The 20,074-nt window shown below is 42.4% G+C and overlaps 1 protein-coding gene and 1 long non-coding RNA gene across 7 annotated transcripts in view; one reads left to right on the forward strand and one right to left on the reverse strand.

Moving 5' to 3' along the window:
* The first annotated feature begins 1,929 nt into the window (after positions 1-1,929).
* On the forward strand, positions 1,930-2,187 carry LOC144989337 (uncharacterized). Its single transcript, XR_013653482.1, has 2 exons — positions 1,930-2,071; positions 2,102-2,187. It is a non-coding gene; the product is annotated as an uncharacterized LOC144989337 (long non-coding RNA).
* Positions 2,188-4,500: 2,313 nt separating this feature from the next.
* nacc1b (nucleus accumbens associated 1, BEN and BTB (POZ) domain containing b) overlaps positions 4,501-20,074 on the reverse strand; it is a 24,832-nt gene continuing 9,258 nt past the window's right edge. For all 6 annotated transcript variants that reach the window (XM_020699626.3, XM_023959235.2, XM_023959234.2 and 3 more), the window contains exons 4-8: positions 19,146-19,364; positions 14,297-14,771; positions 13,363-13,660; positions 7,324-7,421; positions 4,501-7,204 (exon numbers count right to left, since the gene is read on the reverse strand). In XM_020699626.3, the coding sequence (XP_020555285.1) occupies positions 6,876-7,204; positions 7,324-7,421; positions 13,363-13,660; positions 14,297-14,771; positions 19,146-19,364 (1,419 nt within the window). In that variant the 3' untranslated portion in view covers positions 4,501-6,875. The remainder of the gene's footprint in view (positions 7,205-7,323; positions 7,422-13,362; positions 13,661-14,296; positions 14,772-19,145; positions 19,365-20,074) is intronic.

Below are 20,074 nucleotides of genomic sequence, written 5' to 3' on the forward strand. Positions count from 1 at the left end.
CTGAAAATGTAAACTTGGATGGGTTATAAAAACATACATTTAAATATTTTTTCCATGTTAAAAATTGTTAAAACGCAATGCACTGTGTCCTATATTCACCCATCTACGCTCAGCTACGCTCAGCCACGCTCAGCCACGCTCAGCCACGCTCAGCCTGCGAGCGTCTTCCATCCACGTTTCAGCCGGCCTTCTGTCCTGCCAGCAGCTACAGTTCAGGAGAAACCAAACATGTGTCCCCCCCGCCCACCCACAGCACCTCAAAGCTTTTCTTTTCCTAACACCATTCTCTCTCAGCCTGGCAGCTCTAAAACATGTTCATTGTTAGTAGATTTCCTTTAAAATGACTTTCAAGAACTACAGTAAATTAGAAAGTGAACAAAAAAAAGTTGAATTTGAAGCAACAAAGTTAGAAATAAGACAAACAACAGCAAACATTGACCAGTCTGAACAGGTCCAGAGCTTGTGTGTGTGTGTGTGTGCGTGGGGGGGTGGGGGGGTGGGGGTGTCAGAGCATGGGCTCCATCACATGATCGACTTGTTTGGAAAAGAAGTTTGTCGTTATTTATATGCTTTACGTTTTCTGGACTCATCTCTGGAATCATCATAGCTTTGAGCATATTTAACATATAACATTTTTGCGCCACGATCAGCTTTTATTGCAAAGCGAAGGAACTGAAGACACTTGTTCTAAGCTGCTTGGTGTGTGAGGTGAACTCTTCTGCACTTTCTTTGCTTTTGATTGTTTAACCAGTTATAAACTTCTGTTCAGCATCCCAAAAGGAAACAGGCAAATATTTACAGATCACAGAAGCACCGATCAAGCACCAAGACGGGGTCGTCTTGTGTTCATCTGCAATGGTTCCTCATTGACTGTATACGAGAACTGAGCTGAGTGCCCCCCCCCCCCCCCCCCCCCCCACACGCACACGTTCCAAACAGAAAGTACCTGCTGGTCACAAAAGGCCAAAATCCCATCGACTTCTATAGAGAAAGAAACTGCATTTACTTGTTTTATTTATCAGAATAAACATTCCTGATCTGATGCATTTTTTGTTCTAGCTAATCCTATTTTTTTCCCGTTAAATTGTTTTCTCTAGTGCAAATAATTTAAGTTAAAAACTGACCAATCAGGTGTCTAAATAAAAACATGTGGTCTCACGTTGGACATTTAAAATGCTTGATTGATGGATTCTCCTGAGCCTGCTTTAAAATGGCAGGCGTGTGAACTTCCAACAAGCCCACTCCTGATTAACCAATCATTGTTTACTGATGCTGTCCGCTTTCAATATTGCGACATCGGTACTACTAAAAAATTGCCACTGAATTGACATCATTTTACTGGAGTCAGAAGGAAGTCGTTTTTCATAGGTTACATCTCTCAGTCCAGTTCGCGTATACCACACGTGTCAAACTCAAGGCCCGGGGACCAAATGTGGCCCTCAATGTCATTTTATGTGGGCCGTGAAAGCATACAAGTTTTTAATTTCTTCAAATAAAAATTGTTGTGTATTTATTCATTTCTAGGTGGAATCTGACTTGAAATATTGGATTGGGCAACTATACATCAGAACTTAAACACTGTCCATATAACCTAACCTGTCAGAATCAAATGTTAAAGGATTTATGCTAAAGTAACAAGCAAACATGTTTTTTTTACGCAACTGTAATTGTCACTTTAAAAGGTTATAATGAATAAATAATGAGTTAATTAACATTAAGGAGTAGTTACATTTACTTTTCATTACAGTTACATGTATAACTTGTATCTGGCCCTTTGAGGACAGCCACTATCCTGATGTGGCCCTCGCTGAAAATGAGTTTGACACCCCCGGCGTATACAGTCAATGGGTTCTCCTCTCCCGTTAAGTGAAATGGGAGAATTTTGCAGTCTGGATGATGGGAGATCGGATGTACACTTTTAATTTCTTTGCTTTTGCGGATGTGAAGCATCGCAGTGTCTGAAGAGACGGGAAACCTTTCGATCATGTTGCAGAAACTATCAGTGCAATTCTGCCTTAAAACCGGTTAAAGATCCACCTCAACAATTCTCTATCCAAAAGCCCGAACCCATGTGGAAGAAAAAGCCTCTTCCTAATCTCAGACATCAATCAAATATCCTCTCTGATGTTTCACTTGACTTTCCTTAGAGGATTTCAGCTTTAATTATTTATTCGACACACACACATCCTGAACCTTGTCGCTTTGTAGGGTGATATACTCTAAAGGCAAACAAGCTTTTTGTTTTAGAAGCAGAAAACCCCATCCTCCTCCTCCTCCTCGTCTTCCTCCTCTCTGTCATTAGTGTCTTCTCCTGCCTCTCATCCTCGTGTCTTTGTCTGGAGTGAAGCATCGCTGGTGTGACAGCAGAATGCTGCAACGCCTCGTCTGTTCTGCCAGATCCTTAACAAACATCTCGTCAGGAACAGCAGCACCTCCTCCTCCTCCTCATCGCACAAGTCAAAGATAATTAGAATTCTTTTCTAAAAGCATTGCTTACTTGTTTTAACATTCACCTCATGATTGGCTGCGTCTGTCACGTGGGCTTTCTGATTGGTCGGCCACAGCAGACAGAAGAAAACAGGGACAGACAGAGCTTCCTCATCAATAGTCGATTATAAAATGTGCAGGGAGTACACACACACACACACACACACGCGTGCAAAACACACTCTGATGGTCAGATGTCCCCAAACCCAAAGACATTCATATTTGCATTCAAATGGCAAACACACACACAGGTATGAGCATATTTGGCAGCCTCAGCCACTGTCGCAGACAGTACACAAACACACACTCACACATACTCAGAGGATGAAGACGTAGAGTGCGCAGAGTTCGGCAGGCATTTGCATTCTGTGGAGAAAATGGAGCTGAGACAGAAATGAAACAGCAGTGCATGGAAAATGACGGTTGGTGTAATGAAGCAACAAGGGACTGTCAGTGTTTAGCTCCTTTTCCTGTGTATGTGTGTGTTTGTGTATATGTGTGTGCGCTGAAGGCAAATGACAGACAGACGTGTGTGGCTTTGGGAAGGAAAGGTAAAGCAGACAGAGATGTAAACAAAGAGGAAGAAACAAAGAAAGGTGACAGAGAAGTGAGTGGAAGTCCTGACTGCTGCTGTCCCAGGCAGGACTGCGACTTATGCTGCGTTCACACCCGGCTCGGAAATGTGCGTTCAACAGACCACTTATGTAAACACTGGTTTCAGGCTTCACAACCCTCGCGTTCACGCGTCGCTACGCAAGTTTCTAGCTCCATTTTTGGGCTCTACTTACAAAAGCACAGCCATTGAAAGTTAAACCAATTGAACGTCAATCAATCAGGGACTTGAACTGGGTAGTGACGTTTGGTAGCGTCCTTTTCAAAACACTAAAGTACCAACTGTTTGAAAAGTGATCATAAAGGAGAAATTTGTAATTGTGGTTTGTTAAATGACACCAAGTCTTTCATGGTTGAACGACTTCAGCACAGTTTGTAACTGTGGAAATGCAGATGTGTGTGTGAGCAGAAAAGTATACTGCTCTCTTGGCAAGCTAACAAAACAAACAAAGAAAAAAATCAAATAGCCACTCATCTAAACCTCTGTGTACATACCGCCCACTTATTCACACATGCACGCACACACTCACAGATATGTGCAGACCTATTGGAGCTGAGCACCCCTACCACCCACACAGTCGCACACATGCGCAGTGACTGCATCCAGCCAGACACACACGTATGCAGCACATAGATCCAGACACAGCCCAAGCCTGGCACGGGTCTACGCAAAACACACACACCGTCCAAAGCTCTCTCTTTCTGGGGAGGGGGCAGGCATTACCATGGCATAAATGGAGATGAAGGGAGACGAGAGAAGAAGAGAAATAAAATGCAGGCATACATTAATATGCATTCAAATGCAACCCCATTCACACACAGATTCAACAAATACCTCCAAAACGCACAAACACATGCATGTGTGCGTGTATTGGCTCACACTAAATTACCCAAGTGCTTGAGCTCCCGCCCCTTCCTCCTGCAGATTTTATTCTCATGAGACAATGCTCCTATGCAAAGCACAGATAATACACCCCACCCCTTCTTATTGCCTGTTTCCCCCCTCCTCATTGTCTAATCCCATGAATCTTCAGGAACTGTGGGAGTGTCCATTCCCAGGTGTGACATTCTTCCTAGCAAACAGGAGTTTTCCCAACACTCCACCACCAAGCAGCTACAGTCTGCAAAGAGAAGACCTCAACTGAAGAGGCTCAGGATGAAGAAATGCAGAAGTGTGTGCTTGAGAAAACCAATCAGGCATCTAAGGTGACTGCAGACATCACCACCATCTCAACAAAAATGGTTCCATTTCTCAATAATTTTCTTTTTACTCTTCTTCGTCATGCAACAGTTCCTGCAACACGGAACCCCGAATTCTCATGAAATTAGACAGAACCTGCAACATTAATATCCAATTTCCATCAGTCACTGAACAAGAGCCAAACTAGAAAATCGAAGCCATTATCCCACAGGAAATCTCTGTTTATTTCACACAGCAGGAGAATTTAGGAGCCACAGAGTGCATTTTTGGGTAGTTTTGCAACGACTCTTCTGCTCGTTTTATGAAGGGGAGGCGGCAAGAAAATATCCGTCACAACAATAGCTTTGATATGAAACAAATCGCCTTTCAATTCATGAAGCCTGATTTGACTCCACGGACAATAAGGTGCTTAACATTTCCTCTATAAGAAAAGGAAACATGAATAATAATACTGCCAGCTTCCTTTTGGGTTCAGAATACTGAGAACGACATTTTTGTTCAGTGTTTGATGGAGGTTCACTAAATATTTCACACCTGAAGATGTTGCTGCTGGAAACCAACTATGTGTGTAGGGTTCATAAAAATGAAAATCCTCTTTTTCCTTTTTTTTAAGAAACCGCTGCAGTCTAAAATTTAGGAGAGCCGTTCTCATTAGGAATGGAGTTAAATAACATCAAAGCAGCATGATGCTCTGTAAAATATAAGAACAATGCGTTCCCTTTAGAACTCAAAGAGCCTGTCAGTCACTAAGTGTTTACACATTTGAACACTTTTAAAAGAAAAGCAAATTCACTAAAAAGTTCTGTTACCAAGGACCAAAAGGAAATAGAAAGTTGGCATAAATAAAAGAAAAATTAACCAGCTGCTGACATTGTTGATATTATAACTTAAAAAAATAATTTAAGTAGGAAAAACACTTAATCCAAAAGTTTTACCAAAACCTGCAAGGATCCCTCTGAAAGGTGGATAAGATGAATCTGCTGGTGAAACGGTTGCTGCCTTTAAATGTATCGAGACTAAAGCAAAAGCCTTCAACCTCAAACTGAGCAGGAGCACAAAGCCTTTCAGCGGCGGGGCTTAGCTGATATACAGACACGCTCTGAAGGTCGTTTTTTTATTCACTCACTGAGAGAGAAAAAGAATCTGGATTTTTTAGAATTCAACCGCTCGTCTGGCCTTACTTTCAGGGTTCTTTCAACTTTTTTTTCCTAACTTTTTAGCCAACGTTCTAGCTAACAGACAGAACGTTCTGGTCTGGACCTGGTTCTTCTGGGACGCTCTGCAGCTTACAGAAACCCAACCCCTGATAGTTGGCGCGTTTTAATTCCCACATTGCTTTTGGTGTTTGAAGAAGCTGACAGTGACATAACGAGCATCAGGGTTGTGAGGGATGAACGAATTGTTTGAAAACTCGCCGTCTGACTTCCTGCTCACGTTTTGTTCCTCTAAACCAACCAGCACAGACCCCACAGAGACGCTTCCTTCACCGTTCCCGAATTAGCCATGTAATCGACACCGGTACTGCGCCTGAGGAGAGCTGTGCTGTCACCAGTGAATGCAAATATTCTCAGGGAAATCCATTTCAACAGGAGCTGGACTGAACTCGTACACACAAAAGTACTTGAACTCACAAGGCAAAACTTGCTGATGGAAAAAACCTTCTTTCAACTTTTCTTTAAAAAAAAACTGTGATAAAAATTGGATTTTAGCTTAATTTTTTTTCTCTTTTAATTTTTCTAAATAAAAGGCTCTCTTCTCTTTCTTATACGTACAAAAACTTAGTTCGATTGTACTCAGCCGGCAAGAAATAACACAGTGCATTTATGTCACGCAAACTCTTATACAACCATCAGTTACAATTTTTTTTATCCCTTGAGGGCCTCAGAAAATAAAAATCACACAAAAGACAAAAAAAGTAAACATGTTTTTCAGAAGTAAAATAAGGGAAGGTTGTGGTCATAAAGCCAATAAAACCTGCTGAATCAGCAGCACGTCTCAGACCTAGGGGGTCATTCCCTCAGGAAGCCCTCAGGAGGATTTTTGGATGCTCCTCTGGGTCCTTGTGGAGCCCGCATTCTCAGGAAAGGTCCTGGAGCACAAAACAACAAACAAACTTAAAGGGCTCAGCACAATCTCACGCATGCGACTCTACTGTTCGGATGCTCCACCCCCCGCATACATTCAAATATCAAAACAACAGTGTTACCGGAGTTTGGGGGAGGAAAGGGATTTACCGCCTTCCTCCCCAGGGAATGTCTATGATTGATCATGATAAGAAAACGGCTGAAACGCGAAGTTTGGAGAGAAGAGGTGTGGGAGGGGGACTTCTTTAAATTCTCTGCTCCTCTACTCTTCTCTGTGTCCTTCTGCCGTTCTCCACCAGAAGATCAGCCTGTAACAGTCTAACCTGGGAGACCAACATCTACGCATACCAGGGAAGGAAAGCACAACAAAGTGAACTTGGGAGGTAAAATAAGAAGAAACAGGTCCCCAAACTGTCATGGCGGTCAAAGCTCCTGACCGTCTTTACTTCCATTAGTTGTTTGTTTTTTTGTCCATTTGTCTGATCACTCACTCAAAACAAAGTGCTGCCATCCCCTGCTGCCCCCTGGATGCTGTCTGCTGGAACAGCTCCGCTTCCCGCCTCGCTGCTGCTGGCAGCTGCCGCTGCTGCAACAGCTTCCAGTGAGGCGGGATCAAAGCCTTGCTCCGCCCCCAGTACTTCGGCCTCCATCTTCACGCTGTCAGCCAGGAAGGCAGAGTAGGCGTCACTGTCAGCCATCAGTAGCTTAAGCTTGGGGATCCAGCTCTTCCGGACAACGCGGCGGGCGTTGGTGCACATGTCAGCTGCGATGGCGTTCATCTCACTCTCCTTGAAACTGGGAGCAAAGTTCTGGCAGTAGACTGGAGGAAACCAAAGAAGATTATGTAAAAACAGTCAGTCTGACAATCAGAGTATCAGAGTTAGGCTTGAAGATGGTACCAAACTATCCTCGTGGAGACATATCTTCTAGTGTACTCACATTTGACAGCATGCAGCACTCTGTTGTCAAGAGGTTTGCGACTGGGGTCATTTGTTGATGAGCGGATTCCAGTCCCACAGCTGTTAGCCAGAGTACTCCTGGAGGAGAAACAGAGAAGTCATCATCTGAAACTTTTACAAACTGAATTTCTGATTACTTTTTTTTCTAGGCAAAAGTCACTCCAATCATCTTTTGATCTATTGCAAAAGTGTTTCCAGTGGTCTTTTGATTATGATTATGCTGTTTTTAGCCAAGCCATGATCCATGATCCATGACCCGAGTCTGGGCCAGTCATGGAACTTCTCCCCGACCCAAAAGTACTGTGAGGGTCTGCTGGGACCATCTGGCTGGGACCTCCATCAGGGAAGTCTTTAACTCCTATTATCTCTGCTACTGTTTGGAGCTGTGGTCTCAAGGTCTCTGGTGCCTGTCACGGCGGTGGCGCCCCAACCCGGTGATGGACAACGGAAGTAAGGCTAAGGGTAAGTCCTACCAAGCCTGGCTGGCTTGTCAGTCTTTAGTGGCAGCTGACAGGATATAACCCTTGTGCTATCTTAGATGACCCCACCCTTACATTGACGTGTTCTCCCTACCATGACAAAGGTGGATAAAGGTGGAAAGATTTCATGTAATCCATGGACACCAGTGAAGATAACAAATCATTGAAGAAAAAAGGTTCAGAGCACTGTCTAGTGGGTCTAGATGACCCAACTCCCAACGCTAAAGTGCCTAGGATAGCACAAGGGTTACGCGACCTGCGACCTGGCTGTTGTGGAGACAAAAACTTGGTCCTGGGAGGATTTCGGTGAGGCCATTGAGAAGGACCAATGGTTGGCCTCGAAGAGATTCTGGCAAACAGTCAGGCGCCTCAGGAGGAGACAGCTGTTCTCTGCAGGCACCATTTTCAGTGCAGGTAGGGAGCTGTTGACTGCAGACATTTTTGGGCGGAATACTTTTAGGATCTCCTCAATCCCACTGACATGGTTGGCCTGAGAACACCTCAGGGTCACCCCAGAGGAGTTGGAGGAAGTGGCCGGGGAGGAGGAAGTCTAGGCATTTTTGCTTAGACTGCAGCCCCCGTGACCCAATCCCAGGTGAACTAAAGAAGATGGATTGATGCATGGATGGACTTTCTTAGCCAAACTTTGGAAAACTGTGTTGTTTTCTTTGACATAATTTCCGCAGAGTGCAGTAGTTAATTAGAAATTGTACCATCTGGGTGAATACTTGATTCTGATTGGCTGCTGGGTGTGCATTAAACAGGGATAACGCACAGTGATAACCGCACTCCCCAAAAAAGAAGTTCCGGTCACCTATCTTAAATCTTCTGTATCAATGCACCGGATTCTTTAAAACAACAAATCTTGACTGTAGCAGTGGTGCAGCACCTTGTCTTGTTACCATGACAAGGCACCGCACCATGTAACAAATAGTCAGCTTTTTGTGAAAAAAAGCGATCCAAAAAAAAAAAAAAAAAGAAAAGAAAAAAAAGAATTAAGGACTAAAAACAGGTTAATATTTATTTCTTTTGTAAGTGACCATGGTAAAAGCGGGTTAATGGCCTTCAAAGTATGCATTATCACTTTTTAACGCACTTCGCGGAAGTGTTCGGGTTGGACGGTTCAGGCTTCCACGGCATGCGTTAAGTGATAATGCATACTTTGTCGGCCATTAACCCTAACTTCACCTCTTAGTTATGAATGAGGAGTGAATGAATAATGGAATTATTCAAAGTAAGCGCTTTGAATGACTTGAAAAGCGCAGATAAATCCAAACCATTATTATTAATATTAGTTGCGGGACTGCTGACGTGAGCAACCTCGCTCTCCCTTCCCCTCCCCCTAACAGATAGGTCTGTTTACGCGCTCTCCTGCTAATTTACATCCCCTCACAACACCAACATAATATAACCTGTGCAACAAAAATGGTGAGCAAGATCGAAGCTATCCAGCCGTACAGGTTTGAGCCAGATACCAGCTTGGACGAGTAAAACAAAGACCTATGTAGATCCATTTGTCTGCAAGTGGATGACTTATGGACCAGAGCAGGGAGTTTGTGGCCCACCCAGCGTATTTCTACTTAAAAAATAAGCTATTTTTCAGGCCTTTTTAGATCTGCTCCTGGTTAACAGTACAGACCAAATGTTTGGACACACCATCTCACTCAAAGTTTTCTTTATTTTCACGACTATGAAAATTGTAGATTCACACTGAATGCATCAAAACTATAAAACAACACATGTGGAGTTATATACATAACAAAAAAGTGTGAAACAACTGAAAATATGTCATATTGTAGGTTCTTCATAGGAGCCGCCTTTTGCTTTAATTACTGCTTTGCACACTCTTGGTATTCTCTTGATGAGTTTCAAAAGGGAGTCACCTGAAATGGTCTTCCAACAGTCTTGAAGGAGTTCCCAGAGATGCTTAGCACTTGTTGGCCCTTTTGCCTTCACTCTGCAGTCCAGTTCACCCCAAACCATCTCAATTGGGTTCAGGTCCAGTGACTGTGGAGGCCAGGTCATCTAGCACAGCCCCCCATCACTCTCCTTCTTGGTCAAATAGCCCTTACACAGCCTGGAGGTGTGTTAGGGGTCTTTGTCCTCTTGAAAAATAAATGATGGTTCAACTAAACGCAAACCGGATGGAATAGCATGCCACTGCAAGATGCTGTGGTAGCCATGCTGGTACAGTATGCCTTCATTTTGGAATAAATCCCCAACAGTGTCACCAGCAAAGCACCCCCACACCATCACACCTCCCCTCCCTCCTCCATGCTTCACGGTGGGAACCAGGCATGAAGAGTCCATCTGTTCACCTTTTCTGCGTCGCACAAAGACATGGTGGTTGGAACCATAAATCTCCAATTTGGACTCATCAGACCAAAGCACAGATTTCCACTGGTCTAATGTCCATTCCTTGTGGTCTTTAGCCCATACAAGTCTCTTCTGCTTGTTGCCTTTCTTTAGCAGACATTCTACCATGAAGGCCTAATTCACACTGTCTCCTTTTAACAGTTGTTGTAGAGATGTGTCTGCTGCTAGAACTCTGTGTGCCATTGACCTGCTCTCTAATCTGAGCTGCTGTTAACCTGCCATTTCTGAGGCTGGTGACTTGGATGAACTCATCCTCTGCAGCAGAGGTGACTCATGGTCTTCCTTTCCTGGGGCGGTCTGCATGTGAGCCAGTTTCTTTGTATCACTTGATGGTTTTTGTGACTGCACTTGGGGACACTTTCAAAGTTTTTTCCAATTTTTCAGACTGACTGACCTTCATTTCTTAAAGTAATGATGGCCACTCGTTTTTCTTAGCTGCTTTTTTCTTGCCATAATAGTCTAACACTCTATTGAGTAGGACTATCAGCTCTGTATCCACCTGACTTCTGCACAACACAGTTGATGGTCCCAACCCCATTTATAAGGCAAGAAATCACACTTATTAAACCTGGCAGGGCACACCTGTGAAGTGAAAAACATGTCAGGTGTCTGCCTTTTGAAGCTCATCAAGAGAATGCCAAGGATGTGCAAAGCAGTAATCAAATCAAAAGGTGGCTACTATAAAGAACCTACAATATGACATATTTTCAGTTGTTTCACACTTTTTTGTTACGTATATAATTCCACATGTGTTAATTCATAGTCATGAAAATAAAGAAAACTCTTTGAATGAGAAGGTGTGTCCAAACTTTTGGTCTGTACTGTATATGTCTTCCATCATCAGAAAAATCCCACAAGAACATGTTATACACTCCAAAAACACAGTTTTCATCGAATTGTTCTTTATACACTAATAGGACATCAGAGATGCATCTTGGTCCCCCCATGTGCACACAAGTCCACCCAGCTTTCTGACTTTTATGAAAGGAGAAACTGAAAAGTCTGCTTCTCCAGCTAAAGAGGTCACGACTTTAAATGTACCGTAATTTATGCTACTTTTGTCACACACTTTCAACCCTGCGGCTTATTCAATGATGCAGCTAATTTATGCATTTTTTAATGCATTTTCTCTAACGGCCGCTAGGGGCGGTCGAGCAGAAAGGGTAACAGTGAGACAGGGGGAATACGATGTATGTGTCGACGAAGACGCAAGTTTAATGTAAATTCCTGCTTTGTGAATGAATAGCAGGAACAGACCCTCATCATGGAAAATGCAAGAAGAAATGCATATGATGGAGCTTTCAAGTTAAAAGCAATCGATAAAAGCAGTGTGAAAAAATCCACCATCACCAACAGGTTTGGAAAAGCCAGTCTGCTGCGTGACGGAGAGGACAGTGCAAGCTGAGGATGGAATTTGCCTCAGGATGAGAGTGACACTGACAGCGTAAAGGAAGGAGAGACAGAGAGAGTGTAGTGAAGACTATCTGATGCTATTCCAATCCGACACTGAGGAGGAAGATTTCCATGGTTTCAGTGCACAGGAGGCGCGTGCCGCGCAGAGGTGCCTACAAGTTACTGCTGCTCTCAGTGACTTTTACCGGTATGTTTTTTTTTAACCAGCCCTGTTAGTGCTGTTACTAACATATTGCTGCCGTCTTACTGCCGCGTCACAGGCATTGTTTGGAATAGAGCTGTGACGGTGTGGGATTTGTGATCACCACGGTGATGAAGCAGCAGGAGTTGCTGCGTCACAGTTTACCCCCCCCAAACACAAAATCCCCCCGGCGCATCGCAAATGAATACCGGTACAACTAATAATTACAACACACTATTCTTTATTAACAAATGACAGTAACAACTAACTATCCAACTAGTTAACTAACTGTATAGGTGTTGTAGAATGAGTATGTGTGTGTGTCAGCCCACTGCGTGTGTAAGAGGAAGGAGCAGCGCAAGAGTTAGTGAGAGCGCCCCCTCTTGCGCTGCACAAGCTCTCCCCTCTTTCTTCCACACGCTGCGGCGCGGTTTCAACACATACTCATCCTCATTCTACAACACATGTTTCAATGTGGGCACATGCAGCTTATAGACAGGTGCAGCTTATGTATGTACAAAATGTTTTATCCTTTAAATATGTAATGGTGCGACTTATAATCAGGTGAAATAACGGTATGCACAACAGTCCTGCAGGTCTCCTTGTTTCAAGATTTTGATATCTTATAAGATTTCTTGTTAAGTAAAAATGACTTGTTGCGTCGTCGGATATTTACTGTTTTCTAGTGGTTTTCCTCTTAAGATTAGTGTTATTTTTCTATTTTTAGACTTCCTCTTTTTAAAGTGCTGGGCAACACCGACAATTTGAATTTAATTCCCAGGATTATATTCAGCATTTGACACAGTTCTGTTAATTATGCATGTGTCTCATTTCCATTCTAAAGTCGCTTTGGTTTGAGTAAGATCCTATCCTAAACTGAACAAATGTGGAACTTTATCGATACATTTTATTCTTGCGTTAAACAATTCAAAATAATCCCATCAACTGATTTTGATGAATAAACATTTTCTTAGTAAAGATTCTTTCAATTTTTATTATTTTTTCAGGCACACTCCAGTACTGGAACCAGTTCTGGCCTGAGCTACCAGCATGAACCGTTTAAAATGGAGCCCAACATCGAAACAACTCAACCCACCCCTCCGCACCTAAATCTGTTTGCCCCCCCATCAGCCATCGGGCTCTAACAAGGCAGTCTAGATGGAATATCCAATCTTCTTAGTATTTAAATTTATAACACAGTATTATTACATCTTGTAGGATTAATAAAGTCCATCAAACATGATGTTTTTAGAATCATCAGTTAGATAAACAGACGTGTTTGGAATGTTCAACACACGTGAGTGTTTTCCAGAAGCAGCCATCATCATTCCTCCTAAATGACAAAGTTAGAAAAAGAAATGCTGACCACAGGCTTTCTCCTGAAGCTGCAGCTCTGCTCACTCTGATGATTTTCAAAGACTCTGCCTGTTCATTCACTTCCTGTCAATGTGTCCGCTGCATCTGTGCCTTTTCACAGCTCTGACATACTTTGCTTATTTTTCTGCTAACAAACTACAACACAATAAAAGATGTGACAGAGTGGCGCATAGCAGTGATTTCAGACACCGACCTGTCAAAGAAAGCCGCCAGCAGCCGTCTGAGTAGCACTTTGTGGCGGGTGCCAGCGCTGACGTGGCAGTTCATGAGCTGGGCGCGGGAGATGAAGACGGACGTGCCGCTCACCAGCTCCAGTTTCTCTGCAGGGTCACCTTCCTCATACAGCTTTGGATGGCAGCGGTTCCCTATCTGGTTGATGAGCTCTGCGGGCAGTGAGGCCAAGTCCTGCCGGGACCTGCCCCCTCTGCCCCCCCGCCCACTCCCTGAGTCAGGGGCCAAGTCTGGAAGAGCCTCCACCCGCTCCTCCACCACTGGAGCCAAGAAAGAAATGTCTTCAGTTACATTAGGAAAGAAATAAACGAGAAAACAAATGTTGCTGGTGTTTGTGTGAATAAAGCCTTAGTCACATGCACCCATACAGGTGCTGCGGGTTTTTGGGTTGTCCGGGTCCATACATGGTCGTACGACATGCCTGTGTCTCACCTACTATACCCTTACTTACCCTTACATGTTGTATAAGTGTGCGCTATGACCTGACAACCGCAGCATGCCCATAAAAAAATGTGCATGAACATTTCAGCTCAACAGGCCCAAAGAGTGATCTACGACTTTGATATTTCGTGCGGACTATCCCAAGCAGGTTGGACCATTCTTTGCCCACAGACACCCTATATCCACCTGTAAGGGCAGTTGTGACTATGGCCTTATAAGGGATGCATGCAGATTTAAATATTTTATGGTCATTTCATCTGCATTTCAACACAACAGTTTCTTTTACTCCATGATGTAACTTTAAAAGTTCTTTTCAACGAACCACAACTGTACAGAGTTCAGAATAGTGACCTCTTCATGTTTTTTTGAACATAAGAGTTGTCAGCCTTGCAGAGGTTCTGTAAACATCCTCTCTTCAGAAGCTCCACCCCACAGTGGTCTCCGCCCAGACGCACCTGCTGCCCCAGCGTTCAGCATGCTGTACATGGTGTACATGTTGCAGATCTGCCTGTATTGCTCCTCGGCGCTCTCGTCCGTTATGTCGTCCTCCTCCTCATCGTCGTGGTAACTGATGGGTGAGTCGCTGGTGTACATGCTCATTGTGCCCGGGCTGGTGCCCTCAGGAGTCCCACCGCTGATGTGGTTGCTGCTGTTGTGGTTGTGCAGTCCTCCAAGTCCTCCCCCTAAAGAAACGGTGCCCCCGCCGCCACTCCCCACCATCGCGGCATTAGCTGTTGCTCCACGCCCCAAACCGTCCTGCATTATTGTGTTGGAAGATGAGGAAGAAGAGGAGGAGGAGGAGTAGCGTGCAGCCTTCCTCATTCCACCTCCCCCCCCTCCTCCAGACCCCCCTCCTCCATCCCGGCTCCCCCCCTCCCATAGCCGCTTGGCCACAGGGGTGCAGACCACAGAATAGGGAGAGCTCTCTTGCTGAGGAAAAACAAAACAAAAAGAAAAACGTGTCAAAACAGATGAATACCAGAGGTTTTTAAACAGCTCCTAAAAATCTGAGTACTTTGAAAGCAAAGACCTGACAGACTTGATTTAGTGAAATGAACATGACATGAGAAAAAGTCTGAGGAACCCCTCCCCCTTGGAGTTTCAAAATAGTGCCTGCTGGTGCGGAGGAACCAAAGTCCCATAAACTTATACTGACAAATAAAGAGCTATTACTAAGACATTATCTTTATCAGAATAATCATTCTTGCTGTGCTACATTTTTTAACATGTTCTTGTTAATCTTATTTTTTTCATGATGTTTTTCTTTTCTTTATTGCAAGTTATTCAAGATATAAACCAGGGGTCAGCAATGTTTATGGCATGAAGTGCCAACGTGAAATGTTCTCTTTGGAAATTGTGCCATCACAAACTACAGTGTGAATTCTAATACAAAGAAATTCAAAAACATTTCCTATATATTTGACATTTTATCTAATTCACAAACAGCAGGTCAAATAGTTTTTTTTAAAAACACATTTTCGCATTACCTCAAAAAAGTGCTTTCATAAAAATATGGCACAAGGAAAACAGGCCAAAGTTGAAATAGTATTGTAACTATGGTATGTTTGTTTGAAACCAAAATGCTGCATTTTTGGTATGTCGTACCTACAGCAATAGAATTGGATATGTCAAAACAAAATATCCTCAATTTTTCAAAGAACTTCACAACCTTTAACAAAACAAAGGCGTATGCTTTTGGCTTATTCATCTGTTGTTACATTATGAGACAGTAGCTAAATGTAAGTTAATTCTTTGATGGTGCCCTTTATTGCATGTAAAGATAAATGTTTTTACTTATTCCTTATTTTGCTGATTCTAGTGATAAAATATTTTCCACAGGGGAACAGCGTCATTATTCATTTTTTCCCCCTCCCGTGCATGGAGTGGTGATCAGCTGTAGTATTAACTTTAAAACTTGTTTACATTTCATATTGACATTTGGCAGAAAAGAAAGAAAGTCTGGGTATATTCTGACCTTGCTTGGTTAATATTCAACAAAGTAAACTTATAACTTCATAAATGTCAGCAGCTGTGACGCCGAAAACGTGACCAAATAAAATGAGTTGTGCAGTCATAAACTTGTACAACAGCTCTTGAATCAGTTTAGCTTTTTTCCCACTCACACGTGCTCATATCGCCCCACCTGTGCGCTCACCGGAAACAGTTTCAAAATACAGGAATTATTACGCTTTCATCTCACCATGGAAAACTTAGTTATTTTTTCCTACAGTGCACATTCATGTAACCCTTGTGCTATCCTAGGCACTTTAACATTGGGAGTTGGGTCATCTAGACCCACCAGACAGTGCGCTGAACCTTTTTTCTTCAATGATTTGTGAACCTCACTGGTTTCCATGGATTACATGAAATCTTTCCACCTTTATCCACCTTTGTCATGATAGGGAGAACACCTCAATGTGAGGGTGGGGTCATCTAAGATAGCACAAGGGTTAAATCGCACATTCATGAAGGCTAACTCGAAAACGTGGCAGTATTCATATAGGTGGGCGAGTCACACTAACAGTGCTGCGTGAATGGACCCTTTCATCATGACGCCATGAAGGAAAAAAAGCTCATTGTGAGAAGTGATTGTCAATCAAACCTGATTTTTTTTTTTCAAATCTGAAATACAGACGACAGATCAAGTGCTTATTGTTGTCATGGGGCGGTTGACCTCTGATCAGAAGATTGCAGGTTTGATTCCCGCCTATATGTCTAATTGTCCTTGGGCTAGACACTGAACCCCACTTTCCCTGTGCCGGAAGGTTGAGCAGCAGAGCCGACATCCGTGTGTGAATGTGTGTGTGAATGGATGAATGGAACTGTGACTATAAAGCGCTTTGGGCCTTCAAGGCACTATACAAGTATACACCATTTACTGTCTACACCAGGGGTGGGCAAATATTTTAAATTGCGGGCCACATAGGGTTCTAAAATTGGACAGAAGGGGCCGGACCAGGAGAAGATGCGTGAAGAGAGAAAGAAAATACATGGAATCTGGATGAAAACATTTGGATTGAAAATTATATTTTAAAACAAAGCATTTTAGAGTTTTTAGGTTAAAACTTCTGTTTTCATTTTAGAGCCAATTGCACCAACGGCTTGATGAACTTCGTGTAAATCTTAAGAGAAATGCTGCGTTCATGTGGTGTTTGAATGATCAGGAGAATGAAAAACAACAAATCTTACAACACCACATGGATGCTACAGTGGGGTCCCCAAAAACTTTCTTGTGAGGGCCACAAGAACTCCTTTTCTTTAAACTTTAAACGTCTTTTGTCTTTCTTTTCTTGTGAATCAATTTAATAAAGTGCTATTAATTCATGAGCCTTTTAATAAAATAAATAACACTATTTATGAATTAAAAAATGACCGAATAACTGTGATTTTCAAATATAAAAAGTCAGAAAAAATATACTGATACATTAACATGGAAAACCAATAAATAGTGGATCCTCTCCCGGCCTTTTCCCACTGAGACTTAGGCTATGTTCACACTGCAGGGCTTAATGCTCAATTCCGATTTTTTGAAAAAATAAGACTTTTTTGCAAGGCCATTTACATTTCCAATTAAATGTGAACTTTTGTGATCTCCTGTGTGACCGTGAAATGACCCAGAAGTGACCTGCATGCGCAGAAGAGTATTCAACGAGGAACAACGTCTCTGTTGTTTGCGGAAGTAGCTAACGTTAGCAGTGGATGTCAAGAACAGTGTTGTCAACAGCGGAGCTCTTTTTGCAGTATTAAATTCATTTTCACAAAGGAGCCAGCACAATTACAATCTTCTCATTTTGAGAAGGCATTGGAGCCAGGATCGTCTGTACCCACTGTTGTGGAATGGGGATGTGTATGTGCTGGGGACGGAAAAAACAAATGTGCTGGGGCCGCGTGCGTGTGTAAGAGAGAGGAGAGAACCCCTGCACGAGGTAGGGAATTAGGGGGCAGTGGGGGGCGCACATTCATGTTGTGTGTTATGGAGGAAGGAGAACGATAATAAAAGAAAGCTTCCCCAGAATAAATGCTGTTGACTCTTTATTAACCTGCTCTGGAGAATCTGAGGGTTTGTTGTTTACTGACATTGTCTGGTTCCAACATGGTGACGTCTGTATTGCAAAAAAATGGTGAGTGAATTGACTTCATTTCGTTGGAATCAGAAGTAAGTCTTTTTCTGAGTAATGTCACACTCACTCGCTCCACTTGTCTTATACAGTCAATGGATCCAACAGAAACCATCAGTGCTGCTCCCAAGTCTCAATAAAGTTTTGTTAAATTTTCTGAAACATTTCAGAGGCTGTGCAACACAATTGTTTTTCTTTTCAGAGACTGACTTTTTTTAATCACAAAATTTACATTTAATTGTCATTAGATAAATGAGGTGATGACATCACTGATCCCAGCTTGCATGTAAGCTGTTTTTCAATTCCAGAAATGTGAACAAATGTCAACATTTACAGAGAATTTCAGAAAGTTTGTTTTGCTTCACTGTCAAATGAACAGAGTCTCTGCTCTGTACATGAAAAACATAGATGCTGAGCCATAACGCTCTGCCAGGTTTATCCTGAGGAATGGGAAACAGTCTTAGCCAGATAAGATCTGTCACTTCTCTACCGTTTTAAAACAAACAGATCCTTTATCCACACGGATATGTCGGCCATGAAGAGGAAAAATGTCTGTTCTAGTTTTAAACCAGCAACATTAACAAATCATTCACCATCAAAAAAATTTGAAAAGAGCAATTGTAAAGTTTTCCAAAATAAAGGATTCTGGCTTGGTTGATTCAGACTAGCCTTATTTCAAATGACTTATACAGAAAATTATCCAATTAAAATTAAACAACTTTTCCTATGTTGTTGTTTTTTCACACTAATTTTTTAAAAACAGCTTCATTTTAGAAAAGTACAGGTGTACCATTAAACTGCATTTGGAACTTTTAACTAACAGAAAAACACATGAATAATGACAAAAAAACTATTGTTTGTGATAGCAAATTATATTAAAGCCCCACTACGATCATCTTTCCATCTTTTATTTCTGATTATGCAAGGTGGAGTGGGTCCTTCTCTTTTATACAACATAAAAAAAGTGCATTTCAGTTTTTTAATATTAAAGATTAAACTAATTTCAGTTAAAACTTGCTAATTAAATTTGTGAAGCTGACTGACCTTTAAAACCATTTAGGACTATAAGAAATCCTTTGGATTGTGTTACAGAAGTAAAACTTTTAGGAAATGATTCTTTTTACAGGATTTCTTCAGTAAATCTTCTTGACAAACTGCAGTTTTGCCTTCAGTTTCAATGCCATACCTGCTGCTGTGGAGCGGGCTGAGGTGTGGGGGCCCCCTGTTCAGTCTTCACTTTAGACACCAGGGGTAGGGGTGTCAGGCAAGAGGCGGGTCTCCCCACAGTTGCAGCAGCTGTACTGCTTCCACCCCCCCCAGCTGTTTGATTGACAGGACTCTGAGGCTCGGAAGATGGGGCCTCCTCCGTGTGAAGACCCTGGGAGTCGCAGCTTGGAGAGGACACCTGAATGTGGGGCGACACGCGGAGACAGTTTTCTGAAAATGCACAAATGTTTCATCACAAGCAGCCCTGCTGCTATAGGACAGTGGGTGAATTTTCTACAGGTCTACCTGCTTTAAAAAAGTTTGCCTTATTCTTGCTTCACAAACAAGCAAAACAGTAAAGAAAGGGCATATGTTTACAATTCCAGCATTAAATGGTATGCACTTAAAAAATGACACATTTTTAAGGTTTAACCTTTAACTCTTAGGAGTCATTGGACAGTCCAGCGCATCTAAATTCCATTAGAAGTTTTGAAAGTTATTTCTGGTCATTAAAGGTTTTGCTGACTGTTCATTTCCAACTAGAATGTTGTATTTTTGATTTACCTCCAACGCTTCTGATAAATACTTTATGTTATTACTTTATGGTGCGTTTACCTGTGTGCCGGAAAATGTGATGAATTAGCCTTTATTCTACAGGGTTAAAAAAGCCACCTATTCAGCCAATCAACAAATATCATGTCTCTGGTTGAAATGGCAGAATTATTCATGCATTTTTTGTTAAAAGTTGTGTTTAGCTTTGTTGTTTCACTAAAGTTATATTGCTTGTTGTGATCTTGTCATATGTGGTCAGCTGAAAAAAAACCTGTTTTTGAATTGTGTCTTTATCCTATTTTGAAATCTGTTTTAGTTGTTGCAGGGCATTAGCAGCTTTTTAATATCAGAGGCTAA

The sequence above is a fragment of the Oryzias latipes genome, chromosome 1, assembly GCF_053564925.1.
Source record: "Oryzias latipes strain Hd-rR chromosome 1, Olatipes_Hd-rR_3.1".
Classification (NCBI taxonomy): domain Eukaryota; kingdom Metazoa; phylum Chordata; class Actinopteri; order Beloniformes; family Adrianichthyidae; genus Oryzias; species Oryzias latipes.